The sequence below is a fragment of the Vanellus vanellus genome, assembly GCF_965231255.1.
Source record: "Vanellus vanellus genome assembly, chromosome: 17".
Lineage (NCBI taxonomy): Eukaryota > Metazoa > Chordata > Aves > Charadriiformes > Charadriidae > Vanellus > Vanellus vanellus.
Window position 1 is genome coordinate 2,794,408 of NC_138922.1, and position 11,248 is coordinate 2,805,655.

Here is an 11,248-nt window from a genome sequence, read left to right on the forward strand (position 1 = left end):
CCAGACGTCTGCTGGAAATACTATGCAGCAGAGAGGGAACAGTCATGGAGGTTCCTGGAGTGTGTGGAAGACAACTTCCTAACACAGCTGGTGAAGGAACCAACTAGGGGAAGTGCACTACTGGACCTACTGTTTGTTAACAGAGAAGGTCTTGTGGGGGATGTAAAGGTTGGAGGTCGCCTTGGGCAGAGTGATCACGAAATGATAGAATTTTCAATTCTTGATCACGTAAGGCGGGGAGCCAGCAGAACTGCCACCTTGGATTTCCGAAGGGCAGACTTTAGCCTGTTTAGGAGCATGGTCGAGAGTGTCCCTTGGGAGGCAGTTTTGAAGAGCAAAGGTGCCCAGGAAGGCTGGGCATACTTCAAGCAGGTGCTCTTAAAAGCGCAGGAGAAGGCCATCCCCTTGTCTCGAAAAACGAGCAGACGGGGAAGACGACCAGCCTGGCTAAATAGAGAACTTTGGCTGGACCTCAGGAAAAAAAGGAAAGTTTACATTCTCTGGAAAAGGGGGTTGGCAACTTACGAGGACTATCAAGATATAACAAAGCTATGTAGGGGGAAAATGAGAAGGGCCAAAGCTCAATCAGAACTCAGCTTGGCCACTGCAGTTAAAGACAATAAGAAGAGATTCTTTGAGTATATCAATAGAAAAAGGAAGACTAGGGAAAATGTAGGCCCACTGGTGAATGAGACAGGTGCCCTAGTGGTGGAGGATGCAGAGAAGGCAGAGTTACTGAATGCCTTCTTTTCTTCGGTCTTCACTGCTAAAGCTGTCCCTCATGAATCCCACACTCTGAAGGCAAAGGGGAAGGTCTGGAGAGAGGAAGATTTTCCCTCAGTTGAGGAGGACCGTGTCAGAGACCACTTGGCCAAGCTGGACATTCACAAGTCCATGGGCCCTGATGGCATGCATCCGCGAGTGCTGAGAGAGCTGGCGGATGTTATTGCTAGACCACTCTCCATCGTCTTTGAACGGTCATGGAGAACAGGAGAGGTGCCTGAGGACTGGAGGAAGGCTGACATCACTCCAATCTTCAAAAAAGGCAAGAAGGAGGACCCAGGGAACTACAGACCAGTTAGTCTAACCTCTGTCCCTGGGAAGGTAATGGAGCGACTCATTCTGGACGTCATCTCCAAACACGTTGAGGAACAAGAAGTTATTGGAAGTGGTCAACATGGATTTACCAAGGGTAAATCATGCTTGACCAATCTGATAGCTTTCTATGATGTTATAACTGGTTGGCTGGATGAGGGGAAAGTCGTGGATGTCATCTACCTTGACTTTAGCAAGGCTTTTGACACTGTCTCCCATGACATCCTCATTAGGAAGCTGAGGAAGTATGGGCTAGATAAGGTGACAGTGAGGTGGACTGAGAGTTGGCTGCGGGACAGAACTCAGAGGGTTGTGATCAGCGGCACAGAGTCTAGTTGGAGGCCTGTAACCAGTGGTGTCCCCCAGGGGTCAATACTCGGTCCAATTTTGTTCAATATACTCATTAATGACCTGGATGAGGGGACAGAGTGTATCCTCAGCAAGTTTGCTGATGATACCAAACTGGGTGGGGTGGCTGACACCCCAGAGGGCCGTGCTGCCATCCAGCGTGACCTGGACAGGCTGGAGAGCTGGGCAGAGAAGAACCTAATGAGGTTCAACAAAAGCAAGTGCAAGGTCCTGCACCTGGGGAGGAAGAATGCTAGGCACCAGTACAGGCTAGGGGCGGACCTGCTGGGAAGTAGCTTGGAGGAGAAGGATCTGGGGGTTGTGGTAGACAGTAAATTATCCATGACTCAGCAATGTGCCCTTGTCGCCAAAAAGGCCAATGGAATCCTGGGCTGCATAGGGAAGAGTGTGGCCAGTAGGTCGAGGGAGGTCATTCTCCCCCTCTACTCTGCGCTGGTGAGGCCACAACTGGAATACTGTGTCCAATTTTGGGCTCCCCAGTTCAAGAGGGACAGGGAACTGCTGGAGCGAGTGCAGCGAAGGGCAACTAAGATGATTAAGGGCTTGGAGCATCTGCCTTATGAGGAAAGGCTGAGAGAGCTGGGACTCTTTAGCCTGGAGAAGAGAAGGCTGAGGGGAGACCTTATTATGGCGTACAAGTATCTAAAGGGTGGGTTGAAGGAGGATGGAGCCAGGCTCTTCTCAATGGTTCCCAGTGACAGGACGAGGGGCAATGGGCACAAGTTAGAACGCAGGAAGTTCCGTTCAAATACACGGAAACACTTCTTTACGGTGAGGGTGACAGAGCACTGGAACAGGCTGCCCAGGGAGGTGGTGGAGTCCCCTTCCCTGGAGATTTTCAAGACCCGCCTGGATGCAGTCCTGAGTAATGTGCTCTGGGTAATCCTGCTTTAGCAGGGGAGTTGGACTAGATGATCTCTAGAGGTCCCTTCCAACTCTGATAATTCTGTGATTCTGTGATAATTTGGGGAAACGTCCTCCTGCAGGCGAGAGCCGATTCCTCAGCTCTGAGGCAGGGCTGGAGGTGGGACGTGGTCGCCCCGTGAGGACGAGGGTACCCGCGGGATGGGAATGGCCACCCCTGCCTTTGCCCCGGGGACACGAGGGGGCGGTGGGTTGGAGAGGGCAGAGGTTTGCCTTTGCCTCCCCTCGCCGCAGCCTGCCCTTTTCTACCTGCAGCCGGCTCAAGTGTATCCCCCGAGTTTATCGATGGAAAAATCGGGGTGAAAAGGGGATGTGAACTTGGGCAGAAAACGCAGGTTCTGGGAAAACCATCACTAACCCCCTCAAGAATGTGAAAAAAGAATATGCACGTGACAGACGTAGATAAGAAATGATTCACTGAGGTATCTGTCAGTGATTTGTGCAAAATATTTGGGGGCATTTTTAACAGTATCTCTATGAAGAGCTCCTGTGTCAGAACCCAGCGCAGGACGGGACTGCACATAGTGATGCGCTGACATGGCAAAGGGGTTTCTCCAGCCTTCGCCAGCACGTGCACACAGTCACGGCTGCATCGCAGCATCCGCTGTGGGCTGATTCTTCCTTACTTTACGCTCTACTTTCTGCAGTCCAGGCTCCTGGGCACTGCAGAGGACATCCCACCTTAAACCAGACATGGCCATAACAATCTTTTTCCACTGGCCACATGCAGAGATCACAGCAGCCCAGGCCTCACCCCAAGAGTCATTGGCTATCCACATTTTATGGTCCACCCATCATTTTCACCAGAACGTGGGAAACCCAGGAAAAACCCCAAAAGTCTCATGTATTTCCCGGCCAGATGGAGCCTGCTGCAGGACCGCGTGCAGCTCATGCAGCTCGTCCCTCGGCGCCAGCCTTGGTTTTGTAAGGAGATCAAATCTTGAAGCCTGTCCGGATCCCTAAAGGACCCTGGGGCAGACGGGAGCGTGCGCTGCCTGAGAGCATCCTTGTCCTTCGGCGTGACAGCACAGGCTGCGCCACAGAGTTTAACTTTTTTTTCATCCTCCATCAATTAATGTGACTTTTGAACGTTATTCTGCTATTGGATAGACAATTGATGCCTTCCGGACAGGTACAGTGTTTACAGGAGAGAGGAATAGTCAGAAGAGGCGTAAAACTGCAACTGGACAATATCATGGGTACATGTAGACCCACGACGGACGCTATAAAAGATCTGGATCTGGGTATTTTCAGAAGGGCAGCTTATGATCAAGAGTAGTGCTATATTAATAGACAGTGAGAATGTAGAGCTGCGACAGAAAGACTGACAGCTTTTGGCAGGAGATTTTGTGCTTTGGTATCCAAATGTATCCCTTGAAATTCCAGTTCAGTCACCTCGGCAAACCTGGGGTGCCGTGCCGAGTATGGGCACCCCGGCTTAACATCAGCCTCCTGTTTTCACCCTGGTTTTGGTGTTGTTTTTTTGATTCTGAGCTCAAATGATCGAGGCTTCGGGACAAACATATCTATCAAAACTGGATATGCCCCACCAGAACTGGGAGCGGTAGTTTAGTCATTTTAGTGACTTTGCTGCTGCTGGAGTTGCTGAGAGTCACTTAGGTTGTGAATTTGACTGTTTTGCCTGTGCCAATGCTAAGCATTTGTAGCTCTTAGTTACATCACTCGAAAAGCCACTCCAGATGCTACGGTGGGACCAAAGCTTCAAGCATTTTGGTGTCCCCTGGTGTGCCTCTGCATGGTGAGGCTCATGGGAGCTTCCCCAGAAAGTCCTGGTCTGCGTGCTTTGCAGAGCACCCGTGGGCCTTTCACAATATTATCGGATTAATACTGCTGAATTTAGCAAATACTTCAAAAATGGTGCAGTTGCCTATGACAATTAGTGGTGCCCCTCGTCGTGCAGTGATTCATCTGAGCCAAATTCTTCTGGGCAGGGAGTGAGAGCAGGCGTAGATGGAGGCTGGGAGCGTTGCAAGGAGCAGAGAGCAGGGCTGGTCCCAGGGTGTGCGCGCGTCCTGCGAGGGGCAGAGGTCGGCTTGCTTTAATTGGAATGATTTTCTTGGGTTTAGCTATGGGCAAGCAGCTTTTTACTTCTGTTGGATGGAGTTGGTTCTTCACCCGGCTGGAGCGAGACGCGTGTTTAGAGTGAAACCAAAGTGTGCGAACCTTTGCGTACACAAACCAGTGAGAGTTATCTTTGATGTCAGACCTTTGGCAGCAGAGGCACGGCTTTCTCAGGGAGGCCAGCTCTGCATGCCTGTGCGCAGAAAGCAGGAGCGGTGGGACAGGGTGTCACTGCACTCACGAGCAGCTGCAAAACATTTCGGTACCGTCTCAGCCCTCATCTGAAATAACGGGGAAAATGAGAGGCAACTGAAAGAGGCTGTGAGAAGATGGACGTATTGGCCTGAGTATTATGAGGGCACTGGTTTGCCCATCAGGAGCTCTGCTTTGCCTATGGCTGGCACTTGGTTGCCCAAGGGCTGTACTGTGTTGCCCATTGGTGGCACCGGGGATTGTCCATGAACAGGCTCAAGGTGCCCAGCAAAGGCATGAGGTAGCACAGAGTCTGCGCTGAGTTGCCCAGGGGTGGCACTGGGTTGCCCACTGAGGGCACTGAGTTCATAGCATCACACAATAGCTCAAGCTGACAGAGACCCATAAGGATCATCGAGTCCAACTCCCTGCTCCTTGCAGGACTACCTCAACCCAAACACGACTCTGAGCATTGCCAGCCGCTCAACAGCTGCCCAACAGCTGCACCTGCTTGCCCATGGGGTGCAAAAATTTGCCCAGCGAGGGCAGTAGATTGTCCAGGGCAGGATCTAGGCCATATGTGGGTATTTTCTTGCCCAGGGGTGGCCCCACGTTGCCCATGGAGAGCCCTGGCTTGCCCAACGGCTGCATCAGGTTGCCACAGTGGCTGCAGGGAGTAGGCGGGACAGAACCCGGTTACTCAGCACCCTGCGCCAGTGGCAACGCTGCCCTGGTTCTGTGACACAGAGCGCACTGGGGATGCTCCAGTGTCTGGCAGAGCTTCGACCCGACCAGACGGCACAGCAGTGAGCAGCAGCCCCCCCGGGCACCCCCAAGCCTCTGCAGGGACAGGGTACGTACCTTACCTGGGAGGGGAGGACTGAAAAAGCAGGGATTTCTCCTACTGCCCCCAACAGCTCCTCTGTCCTCCAGATGGACCCGGAGCCGGGGATCGGGGGCTCCCGGCGTGCGTCCTGTTGAGGGCTGGCAGAAAGTGTCACCCTGGGGTGGCTTTACCGAGGGGGATGCAGGGGTGTTTGTTTCGGCTGGAAATGCAGGGAAAAGTAAGCCCGGTCCATTCCCGAGGGATTTTCCTCCCTTCCTTAAGTGTGTGCCTGTCAGGAGCTGAAGGGCAGTAATAGAGCAATAGCACCCGCAGCGCCGTAAGCAGTTCTTGGGAGCCAAATCTTCACGTGTGGCCGTTCCTCCTAGGACTGCTCCAAGGCTGGTGTTTGCAAAGGACTCCGAAAAGCTTTTCTGAGAGATCTTCTTCTGAAGCGCAGTGATTTGACATCAGGTGAGCCACAGACATTCTTCTTCCTTTACAAGGCAAGAGACGGCTGTTCTGCTGAGGCTGAAACGGGGGTTTGGGGGGGTGTGTGGTTCAAATGTGGCTATAGTCCTGCAAAGCTCAGCTCACTCGCAGACTCCTCACTCGAGCATTCGATGCAAGTGAAGAGAGAAGGGATGAGGACGGAGTCCCTCACCCCCGAACGGCGCTGGGCTCGTAGCAGCTGTGTGTCCAAAGGGGCGCAGCTCTCGGGGCTGGGAATGGCACTTTGAAAGAGAAAATGACCTCTGGGGCGCTCTAAGAGCAGCAGATACGCCACCCAGAAGCATTAAACGCACCACAGACAATCAGCGACTACACTTTCACGGGACTGACAGCTTGAGGGAAAAGGAAGGCATAGTGTCTGTTGTTCTGCTTTGCAGCCCTGGTTTGATTTTCTCTGCATTTCAGGGCCTGACGCTCGATACTAACAGCAACGAGCGTTTTCCTCTTCCCTACACAGATGCTTGTGATGGTGTCAGAGGGGATTTGCTCTCAAGAGCTTTAGGCCTCGACTGGGGATGCGTGGGTGCTGTGTCCATCGCTGGTGGTGTTAGAAGTTGCATGTGTCGCTGTAAGAAGTAAGGCGAGGAGCTTACTCAGTGGGGTTGTCTTCTCTCTCCTCCTCTGTGCAGGACACGGACCAGAACAGCGGTGTTCCAGAATGGAGCCTGTCAGCTCTCCCTTAACAGCAAAGTTTGCCCATCCAAGATCCATCCCCACCAACTTTCTCCCTCCCATCAGCTCCATGGCTTCGAGCTACAAGAACCGATTTCCTCACCGCTCATCATCTCAGAGCTTCAGCCGCCCCTGGATGCCCAACACCTACTACAAAACAGCTGCCCTCAGACCAACTTTGGCTGCCTTTTCCCAGAGTGCCCAGGGGATCACCGACAGCAAGAAGCTTCCTTCTGTCTCCACCAGAACAACTGTCTTCAACCGCTACACCCCTGAAGACTGGTACAAGTCCAACCACACCACCTATAAAGAGTCAGAGACATCCCGACAAAACGCGGAGCGCTTGAGAGTTGATAACTCCCTCATGGTTCATGCTAAACATCAGGAGACCAAGAAAACGCAACTGGAAAGCACCAAAAACCTGGGTGTACGGGCCAACGATATTGAATTTTGGAAATCAGAGCTCTTCCATGAGCTAGACGAGATGATTGGGGAGACCAACACGCTCACTGACGTGAAGAACAAACTGGAGAGAGCCTTGGCGGAGACGGAGGCCCCTCTCCAGGTAAGCACCCCATCCAGTGGGCTGCAAGCTGCAGCCGCTGCTGAAACATCTGCAGCCATTCAAACCTCTAATTAAGTTTCCCTGCAGCTCCGTAACATCTAGAAAGTTTTTATGAAGGGCCCATGAGTTAAGTGAGTAATAAACCAACCTTTGGCATCTGCTGCATCCCCTACCAGCACGTGCTGAGCCCATCAGAGCAGCGTTTCTTAACCACCTATTTGCAGAGGCGCTCCATGCAAAATCCCGGTTTGGGAGACAAAAGCCCCGTGTGTCACTGCGCGGCTCTGGCGAGGTCAGCATCAAGGCTGACACAGGTCCCTGATTTCGGCTGTGGTTGCACCAGGAACGTGTGTGCTCCCTCATGTCGATGCGATGCTGATGTGGCAGCTCGGCTGCTCGTTCTCAGCTAAAGCAGCTGCCCCGGGCAGTTTTTTTTCCCCTGCTGCCATCTCTGTGCCCACCTAGAATGTCTTTTCTTCTTCCGTTACTTGTGATGGGGAGCGTCCCTCGAGAGAACCCTGCCCCTGCAGCCAGCACTGATGGCATGTCCCCAACAGGTCGCTGAGGAGTGCTTGCGCCACCGGGAGAAGAGAATGGGCATCGACCTGGTCCGTGATGATGTGGAGGAACAGCTCTTCACTGTAAGTTTGGCAACACAGAGCAGGTGTTGCAGGTGCTCTCTGTACCTCAACTGCCCGAAACAGGCTTTGCAGCCCCTTCCTTAGTGCCGGTGAGGTGCCAAACTCTCCAAAGCCCCAAAACCTGCCAGGCCAGGGGACGGTGTCCCCCACACAGGAGCGTGCCCACGCACTGTGGGTAAGACTCGCCCTTACAGAGGAAGGAAGAGCTGCACACCCAGCGGTGTGTTCGTGTAGCATATCAGGGTGCTCTGTCCCTCTTCAAGGGGTTGGTGAGAGCGTCCTGCCTTTCCCAGCCCTGCCAGAGCAGCACCAATCTCTATCTATGGCACATACACATGGTGTAGCTCTACATCTGTGTCGCACACATACATCTCTATCACACACATACGCACACACAGATCTGGGGAAGGCAGTGTGCGCCTGACAGCTTGCCCGCTTTTCCCAGCTCCGTTAGTTGGGATAAGGAAAGAGTGGGCTCCTGCAGACAGGAGGGCTGAAAATGGACTGGATGTGGAGCACTAATCCCCTGCCTGCAGTAGCTGGGGCTTCACAGACGCAATGGGTTTGTGCTGAAGTCAAGTGAGCTGAGAGCAGCACATGCCTTCCTCCAGCGCAGCTGAACGCTTCTTAGAAATTCAGAGTGGGGATTTACAGCAGAGTCAAGTCCATCTCCTCTTGTCCCGTATGGATGGGATTGGTCCTGGGGAGGAAAACATTTTGGGAGCCAAACGGGCAGGTGCTGGTTTGGGGATGAGTGTGAGCAGGACGAGTGAGTCTGGACACTGACAGCGTCACGTTTTGCCTTTGCCCAGGAAGTGGATGTCATCCGGTCGTGCCAAGAGAGGATGCAGCAGCACCTGGAGAAGGCAAAAGCCCAGCTCGGGTAAGCAGGAGCTCCTTCTCTCCTGCCCCAGGGCTGAGGTGCCTTTGCAGTTGTGATGTGAACCCCCAGCAGACCCCGAGCTCTCCCCAGAGCCCGCAGGTGTAACGCCCCCACAGGCTCCGTGGGACGCGGGCAGTGATGCTCATGGGGGGACAGAGCTGCCCGGGGGGGCAAGATCTGCGGCGACGTGGATCGGGGAGGAAGCTGCTGCGCCCCTACATCCCCCGCCCCCCACGGCTCTTGTTTGCATCTTGCAGCTCCAACAGGGCGGCCCAGCACCAGCTGGAGAAAGACCTGGCCAACAAGCAGGTGGCCCACCGCATCGACGACACGTGCCACCACCTGAGGAACTCCTCCCAGGGCATCCACTACTACCGAGGGGTGGAGCGCGTCGATGCCACGTGAGTGCATCTTCCTTTGCTCCTATCGCTCTAGTAAACTGGCTTTATCTGCACCCAGGAGTTTCTCCCTTTCCCCTCTTTTGCTCCCTCTTCTCCCCGCCCTTCTGGGGCAGGGGCTGCATGGTCCTAGCTACCGGCTGGCATTAAACAATGACATAGAGTCAATTTAAAAGCCTAGATTGAAGCTACATTTAATCCACACTGTTCCCTGCGTGCCCGCCCCTGTCCAGCTTCAGCAGCACGGGCTTACCAGGGGCCTCCCTCTCCTTACCTCCCCAGGATCTCAGTGCCAGCGTCATGGGCCAAGTTCACCAACGACAACATCCTCCGCTCCCAGAGCGTGCGGGCCGCCTCCGCCAAGCTGCGCCATGACATCCAAAGCTTGCTGGTGGTGACGGCCAATGAGATGTGGAGGCAATTCAACAGCACCAACATTGCCTTTACGAACCGCATCGCTGAGACAGCTGATGCCAAGGGCAGGATCCAGACCCACCTGGCCAAGGTAGCCGGAAGCCCTCCCTTTCGCTGGGGCACTGTCACTTCCCAGTGACACCTCTGAAGCGGGACCCTCCACGCAGCCCTGGCCCAAGCAGAGGAACGGGCACCAGCAGAAGCTGCTTCTAGTATCATTTTCTCTTTGAAATTCAAAGACTCAGAGTGCTGGGGACTTTCTTCTTGCAGCAGGATGAGTTGGCACTGTGATTTCATCCCAGGGACAGTGCATCCCAGCTGACAGCCTGCTGGTGGAGGGGAGAAAAGGGAAATGACGTTGTCTCTTGAGAACATATTTTTTCATTTATGCATGCGTTTCTTTTTTACACTAGACCCTGCGGGAAATATACCACCTCGAGAGGAACATCGAAGCCGTCCAAAAGGAGATCAGGGACCACGGGCCTCCGTTAAAAGTGGCTCAGACGCGGCTGGATGCGCGCACGCGGAGGCCAAACGTGGAGCTGTGCCGGGACACTGCCCAGCTGCGGTACGGCGGGAGCGCGGGGCCGGCGGGGTCCTTGAGGAGTCCCAGGTGGTCGCACCCAGGAGCATCACTGGGTGACCAAATTAACGCGGGGGTGTTTGTTTCCTAATGAGACCTTCCACAAGGGCACTGATAGACTCCCAAGCACCCAGCAGGTATCCCAGCCTTTGGGTGCTGGGAGAGCTCTGCCCCCGCGGCCGGGTACCGCCTGATGGCCCCCCGTGAGGGGCTGGATTTTTCCCACTTGGGGAAACCTCATCTTCTCTCCCGCCTGCTTCCCCGTGGCCGGGTGTGCTCGGCTCCTGCCAGAAACGGGGGGTCCGCGTGAGTCTGAGCACGCTGAAGGGGGAAAGCCTGTGCCCAAGGGGCCCATCTGCAATGCCGGCCTAGAAACCACCCCCGGCACGGGACCGTTAACCAGGGCTTCTTGCTCTTTTCCAGCCTTGTCAATGAGGTCCACAACATCAACGAGACCCTCCAGAGCCTTCAGCAGCGCCTGAACCACACCGAGGCCACGCTGCAAACTCTGGTTCGTGCCAAGGCTCTCCTGCAGCACGACCTGGCGGTCAAAGCCAACTCTCTATTCATTGACCAGGAGAAATGCATGGGGATGCGCAAGACCTTCCCCAGCACTGCGCGGCTCCTGGGTCCCTCTTAGGTGTTTACATGTTGTCGAGTGATTCCTAGTTTTGCTTAGGTAGTTTGAAACCCCGTGATTAGACTTCCCCTTTCTGATGAAACCCTTAGTAGAAATTAAATAAGTTATCACTTTGTGTGTTAGAGGGTCTACCAGGATTTTTTTTTCCTTTGTTTTTTTTTGCTTCCGCTGCTCTTTCACAGCGTGCCAGAAAGTAACGGGAAGTATCCTCAATGAAGAGTAAATCCACCCATGGGGGTTCATTCCTACCCTTTCAGTCTGTGAATTGAGGAGAAAAACTGTCGCGCCTTCCCCCTTTTGAGCGTCTCTGACGTGGAAGAGCAGAGAGTGAAGCCGTGCCGGCTGTCTGGAATACCCTCCCTGCCCTCCATTGCCTTAGCATGGCTTTGAGGAGGGTCAGTTCTGAGATCTGCCCAGGCGCAGAGGGGAGGCTGCCGGGTGGGTAGTTGCCAGG

The 11,248-nt window shown here is 54.1% G+C and overlaps 1 protein-coding gene across 1 annotated transcript in view; it reads left to right on the forward strand.

The window, feature by feature from the left end:
* The window catches only part of LOC309679058 (tektin-3-like), a gene marked incomplete at both ends in the record, with an annotated part of 65,913 nt that extends 55,119 nt beyond the window's left edge, over positions 1–10,794 (forward strand). The window contains 7 exons of the mRNA XM_082492289.1: positions 6,628–7,235; positions 7,793–7,876; positions 8,689–8,759; positions 9,017–9,160; positions 9,440–9,662; positions 9,985–10,131; positions 10,627–10,794. Of these exons, the coding sequence (XP_082348415.1) occupies positions 6,628–7,235; positions 7,793–7,876; positions 8,689–8,759; positions 9,017–9,160; positions 9,440–9,662; positions 9,985–10,131; positions 10,627–10,794 (1,445 nt within the window). The remainder of the gene's footprint in view (positions 1–6,627; positions 7,236–7,792; positions 7,877–8,688; positions 8,760–9,016; positions 9,161–9,439; positions 9,663–9,984; positions 10,132–10,626) is intronic.
* Between the last annotated feature and the right edge of the window lie 454 nt (positions 10,795–11,248).